The 25,339-nt window shown below is 46.5% G+C and overlaps 2 protein-coding genes and 1 non-coding gene across 4 annotated transcripts in view; 2 read left to right on the forward strand and 1 right to left on the reverse strand.

Annotated features, from left to right (window-relative positions):
- LOC135377431 (octopamine receptor beta-2R-like) overlaps positions 1–25,339 on the forward strand; it is a 398,704-nt gene that overhangs the window by 298,431 nt on the left and 74,934 nt on the right. The gene's annotated exons all lie outside the window — the stretch shown is intronic.
- LOC135385720 (uncharacterized) lies at positions 10,274–12,605 on the reverse strand. Its single transcript, XM_064615586.1, has 4 exons — positions 12,387–12,605; positions 11,783–11,951; positions 11,276–11,693; positions 10,274–10,976 (listed from the first exon to the last, which is right to left on the reverse strand). The coding sequence occupies exons 1-4, from the start codon at positions 12,603–12,605 to the stop codon at positions 10,274–10,276; spliced, it is 1,509 nt and encodes a 502-aa protein (XP_064471656.1).
- Positions 11,099–11,169, forward strand: Trnas-gga (transfer RNA serine (anticodon GGA)). Its single transcript has one exon. It is a non-coding gene; the product is annotated as a tRNA-Ser (tRNA).

A 25,339-nucleotide genomic window follows, 5' to 3' on the forward strand; every position in this document is an offset into this window, starting at 1 on the left:
CCTTCTCTTACACCTCATTACCTAACTACCGAGTTTCCCTTTCCTATAGTCTGCAATTTCGAACACTTGATTAGGAATTGCAAGACATTTGTCTGTCAAATAACAGCAAACATGATTGTAGTAGTCAAAAAACGTCGTTAGAAACGCAACATGATTTCCTTTCCTATATTTTTCAATTTTTGTTCTGTATGTACAAAGATCCCTGTTCCCTTCAAATTGAGCGAAAATTATAGTGATCTACTGTTGCCATTGTAACTATGTAACATATGCATCGAATTTTACTTAAAAGACTGTTTTCCAAAGGTGTCAGCTCTAGCACATGCTCTGTGTTCTTGGAGCTGCCGGACTCGATAGCATGCGGCTATGATGCGCTGGCTGTGGTAAAAGTACTACGACGTTGTGATATATCATCCTGAATACGCAGGTTCTCCACCGCTGACTACATGTATTTCTCTGAAATAGTGGCAGTGACCGCCAAAGTATGTTCGTATTATATAGTGAGCCGTCCTCGTTCTCGGTCCAAGTGATCATCCGTCTCAGAGTATCTACGCCCAGGACGACGTCAGGCACAGGGCCTGAATGCTAAAGGGGGCACTCTTGAGAAATAAAACAAAAGCAATAACAAAGTGACGTCAGTGAAGCATAAATTTACCCCGTATCCCAGCAGAGGAATTTTTACTTCCTTAGAGGGTTAAGTGCCATGGTGTACGAGTGTATACAGACTCGTAGTGTTAGACGTAGTGTAGACACACTGTAGATGGCGACTTCGGATATATAAAAATGCATGTCTTGCTGTGTAGTAAACCAGTTGGAAGTGAGTGCTTGTCGGGTCCTTATCCGTTTGCGTTGCACTCGTACACCGTAGATGTAAAATACCAACGAGCCGAATCCGCTGCTTTCACTCTAAGAAAAAAAGGAGTACTTTTACTCCTTTTGGGGAGTAATTGCATTGCCACAAAAATAGTCCCTTTCGGGAGTAAATGCACGGGAGTAAATGAATGTCACAGAGTGAAGACCGCATTTCACGCGCTGTTGTAAGAGTCCCAGGTACATAATTGGTGCGCATGCATGAAAATACTTTGAAGCAAACCGTCAACGGTGATATATCGGGCGATATAAAATCTTGCACCATACCAGGGCACAATTTGCGAAGAAAGATGCGCTAACTGTTTCTTACTCAGTGTGGCTGGAAAATTGCTGCGTTGTCTGAGTTATACAGCCTTACGTCGTTCAAATTGACCAAGGGCACATATTTACGTAGACTGTTGCATTCAGGAGGCCATTCGCGAAGTTTAGTGACAATTTGCAGTCCTGGGGAGTAAACGTCGGGACTAAATGTTGGGTTAGGGGACTAAAATGGGGAGTAATTGCAGACTAGGGGAGTAGAAGCTGCAATTACTCCCCGTTTTACTCCTTTTTTTCTTAGAGTGTAGGGTTAAGTTACACTCCTGGAGGGCAGTGTAACATTTACGCTTTGGGTAAAAAGAGTAAACGTTACGCTATATAAGAGTGATCTCAGTGACAAAGATTTTACGCTGGCAAAAGAGTTGGTTGGTTGGGATTCGTAAATGTGTGAGCATTTAAGTGCACACCGCAGTTTATGCATCTGTGTGCACCTCTTAAGCCCGACTCGTTTTTTTTAGTATATGTGTACGGCCTATGTTACTTGGTTTCTCAGCTTCTAGAATCTACCAATAAAAGTAAATAAAAGATAAGTCAGTTTAGGTTGATATAACAGCGTTACAAGGGACGGTGATAAAGAAGCATTGCTTGCAACAAGAATGCACTCTTAGGCACTTTGTTGCGTCATCGTGGACGTTACTAGGAGAGTTCGGAAGTAATTAAAAAAACTACGCAATGTTATTTGGTCATACTACAAAATTACCGAAACAATGACGTGCAATCAAAGGCCCAAGAATTTGTCTTTGGAGTTCCACATGTACTTGCTTAAAAATAGTGCACGTGACAGCAAGGACAAATAAGAACACCCGCTCGATCGATCTCACAGCATGTGGAGCCTAAGATTGCGGGTGAACGTACTCTGATTTCCAGGTTAATTTGTAAGATTGACTCACCAGAAGCAATTAAGCCAAAAAGGTAGGAGGGCTCTTTGAGTCGCATTTTCGACCGTAGCAGCCGCGGCAAGTGTATTGTTTTTCCAGTTTCTTTTTCCTAAGAAATGCCAGAAAAAAATAACCCAACTACGAGAGCTCAGGCTAAAAGGTTACCTAAAATAGAACTAGGAAATGTTCTTCTGGCACAATTGATGCTATCAGTCTGATCAGAGAGTAGCTTGCTAGCTCTGTTTTGGTAACCGTGTATTGCGTTCTTAGGCAACAGATGTGTTTCGCGTTTGCGTCTACCGAGACAATTAGTGGAGGGATTCACCAAGTAAGAATTCATGGCTCCGTAAATAAAAATACTACACAGTATTACTACTACGCAATATCCCTTACCTGACTGGAGTACTACGGTATTCCAGCCCCACACTATCAATCGAACCGTTCAAGCCCAACAATGTTGTCGTCTGCTATGTTTTCACCGCGTTCATATCATGGCGGCTAGATGGCGCCACGCAACGATGAAATCCAAACTGCGACGAGCCCACTGACCTGCGCTTTGGTTTCTCCTGATCTTTCGGCTTATTTCACACAGACAGACTTCAACGCAGATGTGAGAAACTACAAAAAACAAAAAAGAAGAAAGAAAACAAGAAGAAGAAGAAGAAAACGGGAAAGCAAAATAACCGAGCCGAGGCACATTCACCAACAGGGCGCACGACACATAGGAACCTTTGGACGAGGAAATCGCTTGTACGTCAATGATATACATTCAAAACCTCCACAGTTCCTTGAGTTTTTTTTTATTGTTTTCTCTATCTTTTCTTTTCGTAACAAAGGGAGAGAAATTAAATTCATTACCCGACGCATTCGACTATTCCCAAACTGAGTCCCTCTCTCCCACCACAAAAACGAAACAGAAGACACTACCCCAACGTCACTGCCCAGCGCTGCCACTTTAGCCAGTTTGTCGCTAAATTTAGCGACAGTTTTATCGAGGGGGTTTCTGGCGACAATGAGGAAGCAGGAACGCTGGGTTATGTCTACTTTGGACTACCTTGAAAGATCTCTCGATTTAGGACGTAGACGAATGGAAACGAGTGAAATTTGACAAATTTCCTAGATATCGTTTGAAATTTGTGAAACGATCATTACTACGCCAACAACACCGAATATTCTCTGGATAATGAAAAAAATGGCTAAGACGCAAGCGAGCTGGTGAAGATGCTGCATAATGTAAAAACCCCGAGACTAGGGAACACGAAGGGACAGACACAACACGAAGTCTCAAAAGAGACTGAGACTTCGTGTTGTGTCTGTCCCTTCGTGTTCCCAGTGTCTCGGGGTTTTTACATTATGCATTCTCTGGATGTACGAATAATGTAATAATGCGAATAATATGATAATGTTCGGTGTTGTTTGGGGTACTGTTGATAATAATACCACGCGCTCGACTGACTAAACTATCAGCTGACGTGAGTTTTCTCTGGCGCGACTGGAAGCGATGCAGGAGCTTCCGTTTCGAACGTCGAACTCTCACGCTTTGCAGGGCACTGTGACTGCACAGGTATAGCATGGAAAGTGGCTGTTACTAGGAGACGCTGCGCTGTGGCGGTGCCGTAGTTTTGATTCGCGTATTCGCCTGCGTCTTTATTTTCAGAAAACAGATTCAAACGCTCAGCCACCATTATGCATCTATATTTCAGTTTTAGCGACTTTTAGCGACTTTTTAGACGAATTCGGCTACTCCAGCTCGAGAAAAAGTGGCAACACTGTCACCCCGCTGTAGAACATCTTATGGACACCGTGATCTTGTCTACTGTCTGTCGTGAGTATTGAATAACTGCTCTCTTGATGTACTGTCTGTGCCACGTAAATCAATTCACAGTCTGTGCATTTAGTTCCCGCTGTTGTACATGCAGGCATCAGCGCCAATTGTTGTATTTGGGAGCGGTGAACTGGTCACTCCACGGCCACCGTCACAAACTTTGGTGGAAAGTTCAATTTACTCCTGTTCCAAATCAACTACGACGTACGAATTAAACAATTGTACAATAAAGGTAGTGTCCTACGTCACAAAGCACGAACAACGCGGACGCTACAAATAGTCCAATTTGTGTCGCTGTGTATCCAAACAAGCCATCTCATTGTGCGATGTAAGCGCTCCGAACGTTGCAGTAGAAAACATTCTTTCGGATTTAGATGCCGTTGGAATGTCTGTTGTTCACCATTGACGAAATTAAATCAATTACCATTTACGCCGGAAGAGGGAGCTACAGCAAGAGGAGCGCAGAAATGAGTTTTCGAAACCGTCGCTTGCCTATAGCTTTCGCAGTCTGGCGCAACTCGCGGTCCAGCAACGTATAACAATGCAGCAGCTTTGGAATAGCTTTCGAAACACCACAGAGGCTCATACCCCTGTCACACGGGCAGTCTTCAATGATCATTGAAGCCAATGACCATTGAAAATGCGTGTAGTGACACCAAGCGTGTGACATGTGAACTTCCCAAAGAGTGTTGGATTCAATGTTCCCCGACAGGTTGACACGTTACACGCAAGGTGGCGCTACACGCATTTTCAATGACGATTGGTTTCAATGATCATTGAAGACTGCCCGTGTGACAGGGGTATTAGGTGGCTTTCGAAATGCTCTTAACCGTAGCTTACGTCTTCCAGTGGTCAATGCAGCTTAGCGTTCAATGACAATTGCAACCAATGGCCATGGAGCATAGCTCCACCTAGCGTATAACACGTCAACTTCTCATAGGGCATTGGATCCAATGCTTCCTGACATGCTGATACGTTACACGTTTGGTGGCGCTACGTGCATATTCAATCGCCATTGGAGTCTGCGCGTGTGACAGGGTCACAAGAGAAAACAATGTTAGATAAGAGGTTGCGCATCTAAGGGAGTACCTGTTTCGCTAGTATGTCAAAATACAGATCTCACTCTCTGTTGGGCGCTACTAAAGCACGGTTCACACTAGTGCGTTCTGCTGCGTGCGGATGCGTGCGGGCGCTGGTTACCTTGGCAACACATACGTGCGCGACCTCCCGCAGCAGAACGCAAGGAGTTCGCCCGAGCTCAACTTTTTCCGACGCACGCAGCAGCGCGCAAGCGGAGAACGAATCGCGAGGCCGCCTTCCGAGCGTGCGCAGTAGGTTTCTCTCTGCGAGACTGTTTTCAACATGGCGGCCACCGGAGTGGAAATCCCGCTCCGCGCTCATTGGCTTACGGTTTGGTGACGCACGCATTCGGACGCAGGTATGTGAACAGCGGAACGGATTGCTTCCAACGCACGCAACAGAACGTACTAGTGTGAACCTTGCTTAACACCTGATGGACGTCTACTGTAGACCATAACGCAGATACATGCGTTCTGCCAAGTAGGAATGAATATGTATTTTGATTGAGTACAGACCAATGACGCGGACGCCATCTTGCTCGCAGGGTATTCGGCGCAGTCACGTGACTCATCAGTTACATTGCATCATTCTTGGAATTATTCTGGCACAAGTGCTTCAAGGTATTTTCGGTAACCGTACTATAGTGAGTTCACTAAACGAAATATCTCAACGTGGTACGCGTTTATTTCTTGTTTCTGCGTGCGTTTCTAATTTTCATGCTTGCAGTGCGCCACTTGGTTCATTGCAGCGAGCTACATTGCACTTGAGAGCCAGCTCGCGTGGCGTATGTAGTGGTCAGGATGGTCGCCATTTACGCCGTGGCTGACAGGTGAGGCGAGTTCGAATCCCGGCACCGGTTGTGCTGTCTAAGGTTTTCCCAAGGTTTTCCCTGGGTTTTCCGGAACACTTTCCAAGACGAATATATGAAGTTAAAAAAATTAACCGCACCTGAGAGTGGGATTTCCCTCTTTACTACTAGTTACTAGTTCCCAACAACCCCTGTGCTCCACGCGTGTACAAAAGAAACGCAAACAGTGATCACTTTTGTGTGTGTGTGTGTGTGTGTGGGGGGGGGGGGGGGGGGAGACGATATCCATTTCATTCGTTTGGCGCATAGAATGAATCCGCCCTCGCGCTTCGGATACGAAATTCATGCCGTATGAGGTCGCTCGTCTTTCGCCCACGAGACGCCTTTCTGCTGCAAAAACTGCTCGTACAGTGCCAATTTTTATTCTCCCCGGGCCTCGTAGGCGGCCATCTATACTTTAAACTTACTTTTAAAAGAAAAGGGAAAGAAGAAAAGAAAGCTCACGACATTCATTGTCTGTTTGTCTTCGCACACGGCATAATGATCTTCGCAACGTCGGCGACGCGGCTAACTACCCGAAAGAACGGAGCCAAGAAGGAAAAAAAAAAAGAGTTTTTCATCGGGAGAGAAAAATCCACCATTTCGCCAGCAGCCAGTCGCGCGCTTCCCGCAATGCGGCATCGGGCCGTGCGTGCATGCCCGACTGTCCGTCCACCCCCGCAGAGCACCATTTTCTTATATTTCCCAGGACGTTAAAGTTTCTCGGAATCGACCATAGCCTCTGACATTTAGATACGACGGTGGGTGCGTCCACTTTTATCTAAGCTCTGGGGAAAAGGGGTAGGGGAAACAATGTACGTGGAGAGAGAAAGTACTTTCGACTTTGATTAATTGTACTCGCGAACACGAGGCTCCAATCAAAACTTGATGCCCCTGGTGGTGGTGGTGGTGGTGGTGATAGGGCTTGCCGTTGTCGGCGTCACGTATGTGGGCAACGTCACGACTCACGCCCTGGGGGAATGTGCGTCCTGGGCTGACTTCTAAGGGAACTGTGCCGACATATGTCTGAAAGCGTCTGAGGAAAACCCAGGAAAACCCCTGATGACCAGGTTGCGCGACGTAACCTGACGTGTCGCGGCCAATCAGAACACGGCGTGCGCTAGAAGACGGGGTGTTATGTTTGATACGTCTACAACACTTAGTTACATGCTCCTACTATACCGCAGTCTGAACCACGAAATTCGTATTTATTATACTAAGAACGGCGCGTTTAAGCTCCGCCCTACGCTTGCTCCTATTGACTAGCCAGATCACACTCGCGTAGCGACAAGTAGTGCGCTGACACCAAAACTACAGGAGCGCTAGGTGGCACCTGGTGGCGGCCCAGCATCCGGCGGATTAATTCGCTAGGCTTGACGGACTAGATTTCGCGCCGTTCTTAGGATGAACACAGGTGTACCACTGATCAGTTCTGCTTGTTCGACATAAAATGTACGCGGACGGCAACCTCGTAACGCGTCAAACATACCACGTAAACTACATGAAAAGGAAAGCAGAAACGTCCTGTCCTTCACGCACATGCACACACATATACATGCGATGATGATGTGATGGGCTTCTTTGCTTCAACATATTTAATAAACTTCGATATTCATAATTTCTTCGCTCACATCCGCAACACATCCTCCTCGCCTCTCAGAGCTACTTGGCCCACACTGAGCACGCTTTTGGTTACGTCTGCGCTGTTAGGATTGCTGCGAGAAGCTGTACTCTTGTACACTCTTCGATACCTCTCTGATGACTGCCTACCTGCCTGCCTGACTGACTGACTTGTCTATAGGAGCTGTATTTTCTGTATTTCCCTATAGTTTTCTGTGTTTCTCTTTCTTCTTGTTTTTTCTTTGTTTGTTTGTCTTTGTTTTTGGGACTAGCAACCCTCTACTAATGGCTAACCTTTCCCATTGTTTTTGTTTTCTCAATTAAAAATATCCTCCCCCCTACAATATACACTGCAATGCAAAACATTATCCGTCGCTCCAAATGCATTTTACATTCGACACTTACGTTGCTGATATGGGGTGCTCTTTTCTTTTTAACAAATGCCCAATAGAGAACAAGCAATACCAGATGTACGTGTCGTCGCTCTTCCTATTATTTGTGTTTCATGTATGTGCATGTGTGTATCGTATGTATTTTTGTGTACATATCGTTACACTACTATCCATATCAGTCATTGCGTCAGCATATAAGGTTAACAAAAAAAAATTATAATAAAAATCAACGATTTGATACGAAATTATGGAGTGAACCATGTTTGTTCCTAGGCGGTACCAAAGAATTTGGCAGAGTCATGCAATGAGACTGTCATCGAGACAAAGAATGATGAAGATCAATTAATGTTCTGCCGCGGAGTGCTGACGCAATATATCCTCATAGCCCTTCCGAGACGCTTTCAGTTCCGGCTTGGCAGGTGAACGGAGTTAATGCCCCGCTTTTCTAGTAGCTAGCGCGTGGGACGTTCCAGAGCGTGGGCGAGACCGAGCAGCAAGTTAATGGTGAGCTTGGCATTGTGCGGTCAGGCTAAGCGCGTGTAATTGCGCCTCTGGCGTTCGCCTAAAGAGGGATTGTTGACTGTCGTCGCGTATACTAATCTAAAAAAAGGCATTCACGAGGGTTGCGCTGTTGGCATGGCGCGTGCGGTACTATATCCCATCCGTTCAAACGCAGATTGAAGTAAATCGCACACGGGGTGCTGTGGTATAGTAACACGATGACGTGGGAGGGAAATAAGAAAGAGAAAAGGAGAAACGGTTGTGGGCACTCGAAATGTAGCTTTAGCGAGTGCTCCAAACTCGTTGAGATGCAATTGACGAGCAATAGGGCTGATCTGTTTCAAGTTCGCTATTGCCTCCCAACTCATAACCGTTACTTTGCATTCAAGCATGAATTGCGTGTCTTGCGTGCGGTCATAAGATCAGGCTTATTTAAGGGATGTACTCGACAATAATCCAGAGTATGTTATAGGTACTCCAATAACTAGGAACATATGTTACACGATAAGAAAAGGTAGAATTTTCTACCCGTCTCGGTAGAGCTGTATTGTAACCACTTCTACTTTCTACTCAACCACTTTCTACTCAAACCAATTTCACCATGAAAAAATGGCTAGGAAGCACGCAAGCTGGTGAAGATGATGCATAATGTAAAAAACCCCGAGACTAGGGAACACGAAGGGACAGACAGATATATTTCTGTTTTGTGAAGTAAAATTTTCAGCTGTGTTTGAGACTTCGTGTTTGTGTCTGTCCCTTCGTGTTCCCTAGTCTCGGGGTTTTTTACATTATGCAATTTCACCATTTGGGTATAACTGCAGAGTAGAAGCAAACTACACAGTAAAAACTGTCGTTCTACCAGCTTGGGTAGGAAATTCTACCCTTTTTCTTTTCTTTTTTTTTCTTTGAGTAAACGTGAGAGAGAAGAGCAAAGGAAAATGGACGCCGCCGTCTATACCCGCGGAGGAGAACGCGCGCGTGGATTGGCCCGAAATGGTAGAGGTACTGTCGTTCTACCAGCTTGGGTAGGAATTTTTTTTTTTTCTTAGAGTGTACGGTTGTACAACTACCAGAAATCTCACTCGCTAAATACGTGATCATCTGCGAAAAGTGATGAAGCGCGAAAGTCGTATTCATATAGAAGTATTTGATAAAAGTGGATACGTATATATAACGAAACGTTTCTACAAGAAATCAGCAACTCGAGGCAGGGAGAGTAAGCCGACTTCTACCTTAGACGCCTCTCAAAACTGCGGAGAATGCACACCTATATACGACCGGGAAAGGTTCTCGCTTCGCGAGGCATTAAACACCCTTTCTCAAAACACACGCCGTGTCACAACAAAGAGCGGAAAAGCTTGCAGCGAGTTAGCGAGTAACTCGGTTAGCAAGTGGCTGGGGGACTCACGTAATTACCGCCCTGCAGCAAGTTTCCCCTTGTTCCACTTGCATGTCTAAACGCGAGGTATTACATTTCGCGGGACTCACAACATTTAATTGCACGCGCGTACAGTTTTAATGATTCCGAACTACGTTTTACGTTGCATAAAACGCTAGAGAGTGTAACTAGTGATGAAACCCCACGGAAATATCGTACAATAGCCGTCTTTACGGTTGCGCTTTTAACGAGCCGCGCAGATAATGCACCTCAGTAAATATGATGCAAAATATCTGTACTTCATTCAAGATGACGTGTGAACCCTGCCATAGATCCCGACCTCTATTCTCATTGGCTAAATGCCACTTCTCCTGGCAAACATCAAAAACTATTTTACAGAGGGCTCTGGGACGACATCTTCAGTCAGTGTTTTTACTTGATGTTAAGCGAGCAAAGCCTCTCAGACTCAATTGACATAGCATTATTTCTTCCTGTTTTAGAACAGTAGGAATTGGTGGCCAGGCCAGTGCTCTTCAGAAATTGCAATAAAGCTCTTGTGACGGCCCATTATTGGTGCTGAGGCACAGGGCCAAGGAGTGCGGCCAGCGTCAGTTGGTTGTGCCCGAAGCGCTGGAGGTAGCGGGAAAGGGTGGCGCAATGGGTGGTGTACTTGGGGCAGGTCAGCAGGACGTGCGACGTGTCCGCAACCACTTCGCAAACGTCGCAGGGGGCCGAGATCTGCCTCCCCATCATGCGCTGAACCGGTGGCGTGTATGCCAATTTGAGGCGCAGCCGGTGGAGCCGTTGGAGACGTCGTGGTGGGGAGAACTCCACCGCCGGGTCGATGGCGCGAAGAAGCTCGTTGAAAAGGGCGGATTCGTGAATAAAGCACCGCGCCTCTTGAGCGGCCCAACGGCGGATTTGGATGCGGCAGGCCGACGGAGTGAGCGGTATGTGCGCCGCGGCGTCGGGTTGTTCGTGTGCACGCCTGGCCGCAGCATCGGCTCGATCGTTCCCGCCGAGGCCAATGTGGCTGGATATACACTGGAGACATATGTCGTGCCCGGAAGCAAGGGCGGTGTTGGCTATGGACGTTATCATTGTGTGCAGGTCGTCGCTTGTTTTCGTGCAGTGTGAGTCGAGTGTCTCCAGTGCCGCCTTGCTGTCTGACAGGATCGTCCAGGTTCCTGGGGGCGATGTTGTGATGTGCCTGAGGGCCGCGTGGATTGCGAAGAGCTCGGCTTCGGTGGAGGAGGTGGTATGGGAGAGGCTGAAATCGAAATGCAACAACTCAGGGAAAAGAGGCGCTGACGCCAGGAATCGAACCTGGGTCTTCTGATTTCCGCTTGCTTGCGATTACTTGCGGCACTCAATGGCTCATGGGAAAGGCGTGCTGGTGTGGTGTAGTGGTAGCATATCTGACCGGAAATCAGAAGACCCAGGTTCGATTCCTGGCGTCAGTGCCTCTTTTCCCTTAGTTGTTGCATTTCGATGATTCCGGGCGTATGAGGCTTACATGTTTGTGTCGTCCCTAAGTGTGGTCTGCCTCGACCAAATTTCGTTGTCAACCAGAGGCTGAAAGCTTGCTCGATATTGCCGTGCGGGACGTAGATGGCTGCAGTGGCCCCATCAGGTGTAACTGATCCGTCTGTATAGATCGCCTGCCGCTGTTGATGCTGCGCCGGTAAGTGTTCGAGGACGAGCTGGCGCGCATCGGCTATCGGCGTCTCCCTCTTTCGTCCTAGGCGAGAGACGCTCGTCAATACCTGGGGTTTGTCAAGGGCCCATAGAGGAGGGGCGTAGGATACGCTTGAGGAGCGATCCGGAAGGATAGCCTTGAGCCTGCGGACGGCGCCGCCAAAGGCCGATGCGGGGCGGGCGTCCTCAATGGACAGCGGGTAGTGGCAAGGTTGCTGCGTGAGGAAGCGCGCAAAGATGCGGAGCGTCTCTCTGTCCCGCAGGATTAGCACGGGCGTCTCTCGCGTCTCTACAAGTACCGTGTAAGTTTAGCCGTACATGGCAGTCCGAGGCGTACACGGTGGCCGCGCGCCTGGGTGTTGAGGAGGTCCCGCTCACCCGTTGTACTGAATCCGTGGGACGCTGGGAAGTGATACCGTAGCAGTCCCAGCACAAGTACGTTATGGACGTGTCGGAGGTCGTTGCACGAGGGACCCCACGACGCTCCAGAGATGCGTCGTAGCACGTTCACGAATTTCTTCGTCGTGGTAGAGAGGGCCTTGATGTGCTGGAACCATGACAGCTTTTTGTTTACGGTGACGCCGAGATATTTGTACCGGGGGACGAAATCAAGTGGCGTTCACGCGACGTAGAGTGGGTAGCTCTTAAATGAGCGGTTGGTGAACGTCATGGCGACTGTTTTGCTTGGGGAGAAACGTAGGCCGCTGTCGGCAAGATATGATTCAATGGCGTCGAGGGCTTGCTGCAGGCGCCGCTGAATCGCGTCTCTCCGGTTGCCTGAAGTCGAAATGCAGACATCGTCAGCGTAAATTGCGATATTAACGTGGGCGGGCAGGTGTGTAGGGAGTGAAGCGATGATACGGTTGAACAGCAATGGACTCAACACACCGCCCTGCGGCACCCCGCGGCGTACAGGGAAAGGAGCTGCGTCGCCGTGGGCAGTGCGCACGAAAAGTGTGCGATCAGATAGGAAGTACCACACCCAGGAGATGACACGGGCGCCTGCAGCAGACTCTTGTAGAGTTGCGATGACAGCGCTGTGGACGACGCTATCGTATGCTTTCATGACATCTAGGAAAACTGCTGCTGTGAGCTGCCCTTCGGACCGCGCTTGCTGGACACTGGGGACGATGTCTATCACGCTATCGATGGATGACCTGCCCTGCCGGAATCCAGCCATGACCTCCGGGAAGTACCTCATGCTTTCAAAAAACCAGCTTAGCCGTGAGTTAATCATGCGATCGGCCTGAAGGAGTCAATATCATGAGGTGATTTCCCGGGTTTTAGGATAGGGACTACCATTGCGGACTTCCACTCCGGAGGGACCGTCCCTGTGCGCCACGAATCATTGTAGATTTGCAGAAGCAGATGGCGTCCGCGCAAAGGAAGATTGCGTAGGGCCTTGTAGGATAGGGCACATGGTATACCCTCCAGACAGCAGTAGGTGTGTCCAAATACGTCTATAGGATACACAAAAACCGCTTCAGTACCTTTCATAACCTCTTTTTTCTTTTTCTGCGGCTCTTCTTTAAAATACATTTAAATTATAGCCTTCGCACGTCTTCTTGTAGGTCGGCGTATCGTCATTCATTGAAACCGACCGCTCGAGTGCGCATTTTCAAAATACTTTGCATAAGCTTATTGAATGTGACAATTTGACGATAAAAAATAATAATAATAATAATTCCACCATCTTCGTCAACCTGCCGCCGGCGGGATACCTAACGAGAAAATGAATATTCATTTGCAGCTCAATATTACAGATAATTACTTATTTTGCGAGTGGAAGCCATAAGACACGGCGCCCGTCGATTTCACATCGGATAACGTTTGCGTGAGCAGTCAATATGCATATTATGGCCGTGCACCGTGTGACGCCCGTCGATGCTGCTAACATCATTCAGTTTGTATTTTTCTTACGCATGCGTACAAGAGGAACGTTATACCGTGCAAAGGCGGCACCGATATATAACGCATGAATTACGCCAGCAGCATTAACAGCGAAACCGGAACGTCGACGCCATTCTCGGGATATTTGTCCTTTAAGAGCACAGCGAATGTGGGTACCTGTCACGCACAACCACAGCTGCGAAAATTAATTTTCTTATGTAATGAAAGTCGACTACTCGCGGGCGTGTAATGCGTCGCTGAAATTACAAAAAGTAATAACATTGGAAATTCATTACTGCCAGCCTCGGCATCATCCAGTAACGAGAGTTTCCTTTCTTTGTCAGACGACCCCACGACGTGAAAAAGGACACTAAACTTTTCCCATTTAGGTTATTTGGATAGACTGATGTGAGCTCTTGATGCAAAACAGTCTTACCTTGTAACGCTCCCGCTGCAACGTTACAAGAGCAGGCTCTCGGAATGGCTGCCTCTCTCTTGCCGTACTAAAGACTCTTTCAGCTGAAATAATGAAGATAATGGCACTAAAATTTACCCTCAGTGTGATAAGATTACATAATAAATTACCAAGACAATAATTTCTTAATGTAATACCATTACTATATGACCACAACTTATTGGGGCTGTAAGTGTTTACCGTTGTATTATAACTCGCTGTAACAGCCCGAAATTTACAGCAATAAACGCTTCATTCGCCGAGCGTGTGTTCGTAAGGTTTGTAACTGAATGGCCGTTGAACAGCTAGCTGAATTGCGTCACCACTCTGGGATACGGGACATCATACAAAACCAGCCGCCCTCTCTTCCCATGAAAGGCCTCCCCCGAGCCATACAAACCATGCTCCATAGGTTGCGCACAGGACCTGCGTACACCAACTCGCAACTATGCAAGATCGGCTCTGGGGATGATGCCAGCCGAGATCACCATCACCAACCTGAAACCATCGCTCATATCCTGAAAGAATGTCAGGCATGCAACACTATGCGGGAAACCTACTTTGCACACTCCAGTACTGGCACGTTGGCGAACATTGTATACCCCGGAGGTCCTTACGCTGAACGATCTACTAAACCTCGTAACCTCTTGCGTTTTCTTCAAGAGACAGTACTTGAGCAAAGACCCCTCTAATGTCCCCCCCCCCCCCATCCACAGTGCACATCGGTCTCATTCACCGTGCACTTAAATCACCTCCAACACTTCAGCCCTTCACCCCTTTCTATAAGGATGTGGTCGTGACGATGCCCAGTGGCGTGCGGCCCCCAACAACGGCAAGCCATTTCTGACCCCCTCCCCCCCTCACACACACCTGAAGGTCACACGAAGTTACACCCCGAACTTAATATATTTATTTCACGTCTGTGTTTGTCGTGCAGTTCCTGTTCGATATCTTGTGATCCGCACTTGTTCCCATAGGAAGATACCTGTTTTCAGTATCTTCAGACACACCGCTCTGGGACCTGGCACCGCTGCACCGATCACAGACTTTGAATGCCGGTTACATTTCTTAAGGCCCGCAATCTTGTGAACGTACTGTGTGTGATAATTGGTTATCGTCACATTCCTCGCCATATTTAAGTTTTATTGAGCTTCCGGGGACCACACTTTAAGTGACTTATCCGGCACATGTCCTACAAATAAACAACAACAACAACTAAATCATGACTATGGCCTGGAGTGATTCACCGCTTGAGAGCAGTACCCTACCCCATTACACGAGAAGCATGAGATGTGAAATATGAAAATGAAGTTATGTGCAAGTACAACTCGACCTACAAATAAATGTCAAGCTGGTTTCTATGACGAAATGAGCGGTAAGGAGCATAATTGTGAAATCATATCAATCAATATCATGTCTATCAATATCATACGATCAAATAATTATACGCAATAAACACTTATGTGTAAATGATAAAAGCCCACAGCAGGATTGTGCTACAATGAGCCTACGCTGTACTTAAGCGCATTTGTTTTTGGTTTCGCTCACAAAGTGGTTCTCTGGACCAAGCAAGCAGTGACTATGAAATCACACTATGTATACACTGTACATGTATACACAAATCACACTATGTATCACAAGGTCAAACCTTGTGATACCTTGTGATGCTGCTGATACCTTGTGGCGCTTCCGTCAAACCGTTCGTCCTAGTGGAGATGTCCGAAATTACGATAGGCCTATTGGCCTAATGGTTCCATTAGGATTGGCTCTGATGGATCTTTCGATCGGGAAGTTTCAAGATGAAGAACGTGCTCGAATATATTAGCGAAATGCATACCCAATGAGAATAACGTTCTGTGCCGTCCAGCCAGTACCGACGGACACCCGATGCCCAGCCTGTCCCGTTCCATCTGGAAGAATAAAATATCGAGCAAAACTTGTGATGTGATGTGATAATCGCAAAGCTTAATGTTGGTCTAATTTGAGATTTACCACATTTCGTGCTTCTCTTATTAGGAGTTATAAAGATTTGCCTCTGAACAAAGTAGGTTTACGTGTATTAGCTTTGTAAAGACAATAAAGAAAAGAAGAAAGAAAAGCATTCACAATGTCCAAGGATGTCATGCTGGAAAGCGACTTGCCAGGGGGACACCAAAGCATTTCCCAGCTTTCTGGTCTCCCCTATGCCCCCCCCCCCCCCCCGAGCAAACCGTAACAGCGACTCATTCAAAGCACTAGAAGACGCAGCGTTCTGTACTGCACTTCCACCCCTCGAGTTCGTTGCAAAAGCACGTTCGGTAACTTAGCAACCACGAGGCTTCACAGAGCAAGAACACGAAAGCAATTGAAGAATACGCCACGAAGTATCTTACCGATCGACTCAAATCTCTTGTGAGATCATCATCTGCATAAAAGGAACAAAGGAGAAAAGGATGTCGTAAACAGAGGGGAAAAGATGAAAGGATACACGTGACTCTATATGGAGTTAAAATATTTCCTTTCATAATGCATGCTCTTATCCACGACATGCACGAAACGCTTTATGGCTGTTGCATCTCATTTTGAAAAGATGGCATTGAAGTATCCCGAGGCCCCGGGAGCTTTATATGCAGCGCTGATTCTATTTTCTGTGTATCGGGGAACGAAGACAAACTTTGGTAAGCAGCACCACACGCTTTAGCTGGCTCGGTTTCCCTCGTCGCCGAACGTCCACTTTGCTTGTTGCCTGTTAACAGTATAGGACAATCAATACACGCAGTTGATTTTCGAAAAGCTTGTTCCGCTCCCAATCACGCGCCATTTATCAAAGGCGGTACGACGTTTTATCAAACCTACGAAGGGGGTTCAATAATTAACCCTGCATATTTTATTGGCAGTTAATCAAACGTGATATTCCAGAAAATAGAGTATCGTTTTTCTACGCAGTCTCCCTGTTTTGAAACGCAGGTGCAAAGTCATCGCTCGCTTTCAAAGTTCTTCGAAAAAAATGGGTTTCTTTCCTTTCGTATTCGGTATTATCACCGCGAGGCAACTGTCGCTATAAGCGGAGCACAGACGTGTGCAGGTGGAGACCAGGAAGGTGTGGGAGGAGGAGGGTTAGTATGCGCCCTAGGCCGACTTCGGGGGACTGTACTGATATCTACCTAGAAACTCTTTGGACAAGCCCCATGGAAAACCTCGGACAACATAGCTGGTGGTGAAATTCGAGATCCTAAACTAAGTAGTAGACACGAGTATTGATCCAAAAACAAATATAAACACGAAAAACAACAACAACAACAACAAATATATCATGACTATGGCCTGGGGTGATTCACCGCTGGAGAACAGTAGACTACCCCATTACACGCGAGACATGAGATGGGAGATATATGACTTTATGCGTGTGTTTATGACTTGCACATAAACACGAATGAATACCCAACTGCGTCCAAAAGCCTGCACTTTCGAATTGTGTCACAAAAATCGGAGAATATTCGCAGATCAACATTTTCCAAAATCAGATTTACGTGAAGCCATCGACAGAGAAGTTTTGCTAGCTTTATCGAAGCGACCTATGGTTGACAAAATTCAAACGATTCGAATTTTTAGCAAGGCATTCGTGACTGTACCAACACACGAACCAGGGCCCTTTAAAATCAAGAGGTTGCGGTAGTATTCCATTAAGCAGACTAACACGAAAATAAACATGGGTTTTCATGTATTGCCCCTGAACCCTATCAAAAATTAAACGTCGAAAGCATAAAACCGTGGTCAGTGAAGAAAGCCGAGTGGATATTTTCTGATTACTTACTTGCGGAATAGCAAGCCGACACTGAGTCAGGCTGACCTTTCCCCCTCTTTTCTCCTTTTCTTTTTCTTCAAATCAGGGTGTCGAACCAAACCTGAACCGAAATTTTCATGACACTGTTGAACCCGAACCGGTGCAGAACCGTACAAAATAATAGCGGTAACCGGTTCGCAACAAAACAGTTCGGACATAAAAGAAGTCCGCATAAGAGTTCCTCTCAGTCCCCGAACGAAGACACATTGGTATCATCACCACGCGTCCATATCATGGATTTCGGAAATTTTCACCTAGCAGTCAAACGAGGTACGTTAGTAAGTATTCTTTGAACGTCTTTTTAACACGTTGAAGCGCAGTTGTCCTCGTGAGCGCCTCGGCTAGCGCCCCATGCACGTGCTGCGGCGTCTACTCTTCAGAGACGAGGCGTCACGCGGACGAATGAAACAGGAATGGAGTAGGCCACTTATGTAGCACTATAGGACCAATATGTGGTTAAGTAAGCGCAAAACATTTCCCTTTGCACGTGAGCAGTAAAAATTAATCAAGTCAGAAACGTGAGAAGTGGAGAAGGAGCGTATACGCAGAACGGTACCCGTTTATTTTTTATTTATGAGTATGATATTTATGATTGGTTGTGGTTTGAAAAGTAAATGCAGTTCTGCTTAATGGTAGTGCAATTGTGTCGTGACACATTGCCTTTGTGTTGTGGATTAACTATAGTACACTGCTGTGAGCTTGGATAGAGTAAGGCTGGCAGGCTTATTTTCGACATGCTTCAGTACGGTTTCAGATCGATTCACGCTGCGAATGCAGTGTGCCGGCAAGTACCGTCGAACGCTGCCCATCTTACTAGGCTTCCTTTAAGTGTATCTTGCTGGCACTGTGCGTGTGAAAAAAGATTTTGGGAACAGAAAGTAGTAGAAGGACTACACCGCTTCATCAGCGTGGACTCTATTTAAAATAAGTGTTCATCCATTTCTCCTTTCTCTCGCTAAAGGGAGTACCTGACCGCTAAAAACAGACAACTACAACTACTTAAATATGCAGACAACTGCAGTAAGCTATTAGCCACGCATTTCCTGATAAACGCAGTTTTATGGAACATATAAAATGGAAGCGTTGAACCGGTTCGCGAACCGGTTCGATTTTTGGCGTGGCCGAACCGGAACTGAACCGGAACGAAATCAAAGCAACACGAACCCGAACCCGAACCGAACCCGTATTTTTTGCGGTTCGACACGCTGCTTCTAATAAGCATATTCGAATCCTACCACCAGCGCTGTTCTCCTGAAGCTCGAGACTTTCGAGACGGATGTTGGCACAGTTCCCCTTGAGGTCGGCCCAGGACGCACACTAACTCCCCTGTCACCCACTCTTTCCTGACGTCCTCTCCCCATCTGCCCACGACTGTACGCAGCTCATAGCCCCAGTTACTTCGCGGTGCTAACGCTAAATAACATAAATCTATTAAAGCATTTTATTTGTTCGTGCACCAAACCAAACCAACCATAAACAGTAGAAGAATAGGCTACAACGCGATAATAGGACACCCGATACCTTGGAGCAATGGTGACGTCAAAATCTTAAGCAACGCGGCTAGAAGGAACAGCAGAAAAGCAAAATATGTAGCATATACTTTGAACGGACTTTACCTTATACTGCAATTGATGCCAGTCTGTGTGATAAAAAATCCTGTTCAGTTACACAGCAGCGCCGTTGTTACGCCGAGCCTCAAAAGCACACCGTTCGGTACTCCAACTCTACGAGAGAGTCCACAATATGACGGGCCGATAAAACGAAACATCGGAAAGACACAATTGAGCGCAGTCCCAGCAGTTCCCAGCATATCGCCTCAGGGGGCGCAAGTGTTGACGATTGCATGCGGTTTGCGCTTTAATATTAGGCTTAGAAAAAAAGAATTGCTAAATTAATAACTGACGGTGCATCTTCCTTTGCATATGATATTCAGGGGCAATAACAAATGCTGTGGAGTACCTTTTCAACTAGTTTACGGACTACTATACGAACACCTATATACGCATACGCGTGACACCGTCACCCGTAACATCAGCGTGTAAAGAAGAGACGTATATAAAGCAGCGCTTATGTACAATTTGACTGGTTACACAGTCTTCTGTGGCTCATTTCATAGAGTCAAAGGGAGCCAGCCAATATGGCTGGTCTTCCACGATGATGCCAATACATATAGAGTCAACAATACACGCTCTAAAGCTAAAGGGGACTACCTCCATAAGGTAGCTCTCCTGCTTGATGACAATACACACGCTCTAAAGCAATACATTTCTCCTCCCAAATCTCTCTGAACGTTCGCGTCCGTATCCTTCAAATTTTCTTCGCATTTTGCAGATCAGGAGACGACGTTGTCCTCGTTATTATGACCATGGTCGTTCCCGAAAATTCTGGTCATAATGGGGAATCGTCATATTAACGGGAGGGTTTGCAGGGGTTTCACTGCATTGTTCCCCAGGAGTACGGTCGTAAAGCTCGTATGTCAGATTATCGGGGGTCACATTAACGAGGGTTCACTGTACACCGACACACCCTAATACACCCTAACCGGCTGATCTATTCGTGACAAGACCGAACATTCAAATTGGAATCGCGAGACTCATGTCGCAGCACATACATTGGAGCTTTTGAGTAACCGCGATGTGGGGCCTTTGTCACGATCCCAGTAAAAAATAAGCAAAGAACCCCCCCCCCCTCTTCTATACTCTTTTCCCTCCGTCTTTTCTCGTTGATTCCACTTTTCTTTTTCTTTCTGATGTTTTTTTTTTCTCTTTTCTTCTTCTTCCCTTTGTGCGCGCTCGTTCGTCTTTGCCACGCTGGCAGAAGCAGGTCGTGCAAAACACAGAACCCACCCTTGCTGTACACTATCCCTGAATACTTGGGTATCGACGTGGAGACCGTGTTTGCATAATTGCGCACATTTGCCGCTGTCGTCGGCTTTACCTACGAAAGGGATGTACGAGAGTGTTTGGCCTTCTGTGGACGTCCACGGCTTTGGGCTCCGTTTTGTACAGTGGAGTGAAAAGAGCTGTCGAGTGAAACTCGAGGCATGACTCAGCTTTCCTCCATCTTGCAGCTTTGAAGAGTTGGGTGGTGCGGGCTTCCGTCAATGAAAATGAAGAGCTGTCGGGAACTATAATGAAACGCGGAGAAAGGAAGTACTAAAGGCTTTATAAAGGTTGCGAGAAGGTGTAGAGCGTGTTGGTTGGGACGGAACACGATTAAGAACGCGGATGGAACGCCTCCGTGTGTGTTTGCCCCTGTCCCTCCGCGTTCTTAATCGTGTTCTGTTTTATAAAGGTTGCTGAGATTTGTGATGACATACGCGCACGGACACACACACACACACACACACATATATGTATAGGGTGATGATAAGATGGGCCGCTGTCACCGCAGTGAACTGTGCCTTCGTGCTGAGGAAGCGACATATAAGTTTGTACCTCTAAGGACACGGGTCTGGAGGACTACAACTCGACGCAGTGCTGGTCAGCACCCAAGGGGGAGGGGGGTGATGTCAAAATTGGCTCGCCGTTGTTGGGCACACGCGGGTGGGAATCGTCACGACTAGTCACGACTACAGCCACAGAAGGATAAAGTGGTGAAGGCTTGGAGGTGATGCATGGACAGCACCAAAGACCTCAGTTGCGGCCTATTGTTCGACCATACCAAGGCCTCGCTGCAGATGTCGACGGATGGCCTTGGATAGACTTGGACGGACTGGCCACATGTTTTGCCATGTGTGAGTAGCAAAACATGTACAGGGAATACCCACGCGTGTCAAGTGGTGTCGGCCCGCTGTGAAATTTTTCGGTAAGGTCAACGGCCAGTTCGGCCCTGCTCATGATCATGTTTGTACCGCACTCCATGACATCATCATTTAATTGTTGTTATTCGTTGTACCGAAGCGTCTGACACCAAATGTTCCAATCATGGAAACAAAGGGCTGTAGCGCATTATTAAGAATGGACTTGAATAATTACCAGTTTCACAGAACGGTACTCACCTGATAGGGAAGCTGGAATTATAGGAGGCACACGGAGACACTTACTATCATGGCTTACATAGCCTCAAACCCTCAGGTCCGTCGTGGCCTCAAACCCCTGCTTGATTCTTCATGTCACTTGACGCGTTCCCATTGTAGCGCCTAACGCTCTGTATATTACTAGGCGAGGACAGAAAAAAACTAAAACGAAGCGCGCTATTGTACCGATACAAGAAGTGGTGCTAATGAGCGGGCTACTTTCTCCTGTCCTCCTACTTTCCCCTCTCCGTCTTCCTTTTTGGGCGTCCGTAAGGTAAGGTAAGGAAGGTGTAGTAAGAAAAACATGGTGATGTCCATGTTTCCGCCGATAATGAGCGTTGCTGAGGAACAAAGTATAGGGGGATATGCGGACGAAAAAAAAAAAAAGAAAAGAAAACTACGCGGTAATCAAAAGACGACGAGAAGACAGTATAGTACAGGACCAATTCGGGAGAGACAGTGGTGAAAACCTTGCCGTTAAATTTAGCAACCCTGTGTGATCCTTCAGGGGGAAAGGTTGTTGTCTCGCGACGAGCGGTGTTTGTTTGTAATGAAAAAAAAAAAAGAGAGGAGAAATTGAACTCGTTTCCCGAGTTGTTCCGCTACGAGCGGTGTTCTTCATCGTATCTGGAGTAATTTGCCCCGGGAAATCTGAACCATTAATGCTTCTCCGCGTCTCTCTTCGCGTAGAGTGTGAAAATTTTCGGTCCGCGAAAACTCCAATCGCGAGCACTAATCTAGGAACAGTTCCGGAAAAAGAGAGCGTATTTTGCACAGACACGAGCGCCTGTAACACAACATGTGGGTGCCTAGACCGGAAGAGTAACGATAACCCTGCGCTCGCGTTTGTTGCCACTGAAAGTTCTCATCTCATGGGTTTTGCCAGCGGCTTGAAAACGAACGTAGAAGTGGGCCTAGTAAATCATAATGCAAAGTAAAAACCACCCAGCTATAGGGCTGTTCAATGTCTAGTACGTTTCGCAACATTCCGTTTCGTAAACAATGAAGTTTCCATTTTCCATTCGAAATGGGACGTCTGTGGAACAAACCTCGCGATTTTAACTGAACTAAGCTGGTGCTTTCACGCCCATAAAATCTGTAAACATTAGTTTGGGTGGATATGTTTAAACATTCGGTTAATGCGTCGGGGCGTGCTCCCGAGGGAAAAAAGAGTTTTAGTATACCGCTACCGGGAGCCTGCACTCTTAAAAATGAACTTCACCGCATAGCACGCTCCTAGCCAACCATCATCTCAAATGATGTCGTTATCTGCCCTGATTTGTTGAAAACGGGAGGCGTACGCCTTTTTTGTGACAATTATGAACAGCATAAGTGTCACAAAAAAGGCGTACGCCTCCCGTTTTCAACAAATCAGGGCAGATAACGATATCATTTGAGATGGTGGTTGGCTAGGAGCGTGCTATGCGGTGAAGTTCATTTTTAAGAGTGTGGTCGGCTACCTCGCCTGCCGCACCCAATCAACAGATAAGGTTCCGGGGTACGCACCCTGACAATAGTGAGTTTTAGTATATATTGTACGCTGTTGACTTGCGTACGTAAGGGACAGCGTGATGGCTCTGCGCTATGCGCAAAGCTCGGTTTATGTCTTGCGCGTGCGCAGAACCACCAACGCTATCCGTTACGTACGCAAAGGCAACAGCGTACAATATACTAAAACTCACTATTGGTTCTAGTTGGTACGGTAACTTGACGGTGACGTTACGAACGGTATACTAAAACTGGCTAAAGATTCGCGCTGCGTTACCCCTTTTACGCAAAGCAGGTGGCGTTAGTTGAGATTATTAGTTTCCCAACTCAAGCATTCGTGCCCTTTAATGCGAGAAAACCTATGAATGATGAGAAAGGAAAGCGATGGAAGTCGTTACAGATATGGTACTGGAGTAGAGGGCTACTCTAATGATTTCAACATTCTGAATGCTACGAATATTCAGGTCTCAAGGATGGCAGTTGACCGCATACGACGCCACCATTACACTACCTCGATCGATCGTTTTTCTGCACTGTACACTGTTAAAACAGAACTTCACCACATAGCACGCTCCTAGCCAACCATCATTCCGAATGATATCATTCTGCGTATTGATTTGTTGAAAATGGGAGGAGGCGCCTATCTGGGACAGATTATCTTGTCCCAGATAGGCGCCTCCCCCCTGTTTTGAACAAATCGGGACACAGAATGATATTATTCGGAATGATGGTTGGCTAGGAGCGTGCTATGTGGCGAAGTTGTATTTTAACAGTGTAGTTTAAAGGTGCACTCTTAGAAATGAACGTCACCGCATAGCACGCTCCTAGCCAACCAAGATCTCGATTGATATCGTTATCTGCCCTGATTTGGTCAAAACGGGAGACGTACGCCCTTTTTGTGACAGCATAAGTGTCACAAAAAAGGCGTACGCCTCCCGAACGTACCAAGCCGTACCAACCCTTGAAAATACTTCCACGTCGATCTCTGACGGCAGAGGAGCGGCCTTTCCAATTGGTTATGATAAGATGTGACCTCTCCCTCGCTCCCCCACTGGCAGAGGCGCCTGCTGTGAAGTCAGAACCGCATGAGTTTCGATATTCGAGGTACTCGGTTTTCTACGCATCTATTAATCCCTCTGTTGTCAAACTTGGAATGCAGGTTCACATCGACACAGAGAACCATATGCTATATATATTCGTATATATATATATATATATATATATATATATATATATATATATATGTTTATAAGTCCCAAACGTCGCCACACCAGCATTGGACAGCTGTTTCGGCCTTATTGGGCCTTCATCAGCAATGCGTAGGTGGGCGACGTTTGAGCGAGTGGCGTCGGAAGGTCACGTGGAACGTGATGTCCTCCCGTCAGGGTGAGTGACTCACCTCTGAAAGCCCAGTGCGAAGCCAGTAAAGTATTAATTGAAGAAAAATAGCATAGGCTCTTTGGCTGCACGTTGAACATATGTTTATATGTTTGTGTGTTTATATGTGTGTGTGTATGTTTGTGTGTAAACATATGTTTATATGTATATATGTTTATAGCATATGTTGATAATATGTTTATATATATATACATATATATCTATATATGTATTCTATATATATTCATCCTATATTTATTCGTCATAACTTGAAGTCAAGTGTCACAACCCTTCTAACGTGCGCTGAAATCTCACTGCACCCCACAGGGCAAACTGATTCTAACCCTTTAAATTTCAGCATTAGTTTATAGGTAAGCCTCGGCGTGCTTCGCGCCGTTAATCGATAACGCTGGGTAGCATGAGCACATACTTCGTTATCGGCTATTAAATTTGTGGATGAAAGCTATAATAAACATAGACACGTTCACGCCGGCAAAGCGGTGTCGCAAACGTTACAACTAAGCAACCATCAGGACTGCCATTAGCGCCACATACGGGTACACGAGGGAAACAGTCGCTTAATGCGGGTAAGCGAAAACGTTAAAATATGCATTCTACCTTTATGACGAATAGTACGGTATTATCCGCGCCTTTGCAAGTAGAAAGCACCTGGCAAAAGGGAGTGGCAAAACGTAATTAAGATGCTGCCGTGGGACTGACATTAGAGTCAGAAGGGAATAATAACCGCGAGGGAGATGAATTCCATTCTCAGCGAGGAGTACAGCGTCCATTAGCTGCATTATCTGCGAGTAAACATTAAAAATACGACGACATAAATTAATAATGTGCGGCTTTACGTAGTTAGATAACTATGATCATGAGCGA

The sequence above is a fragment of the Ornithodoros turicata genome, chromosome 1 (genome assembly GCF_037126465.1).
Source record: "Ornithodoros turicata isolate Travis chromosome 1, ASM3712646v1, whole genome shotgun sequence".
NCBI lineage: Eukaryota > Metazoa > Arthropoda > Arachnida > Ixodida > Argasidae > Ornithodoros > Ornithodoros turicata.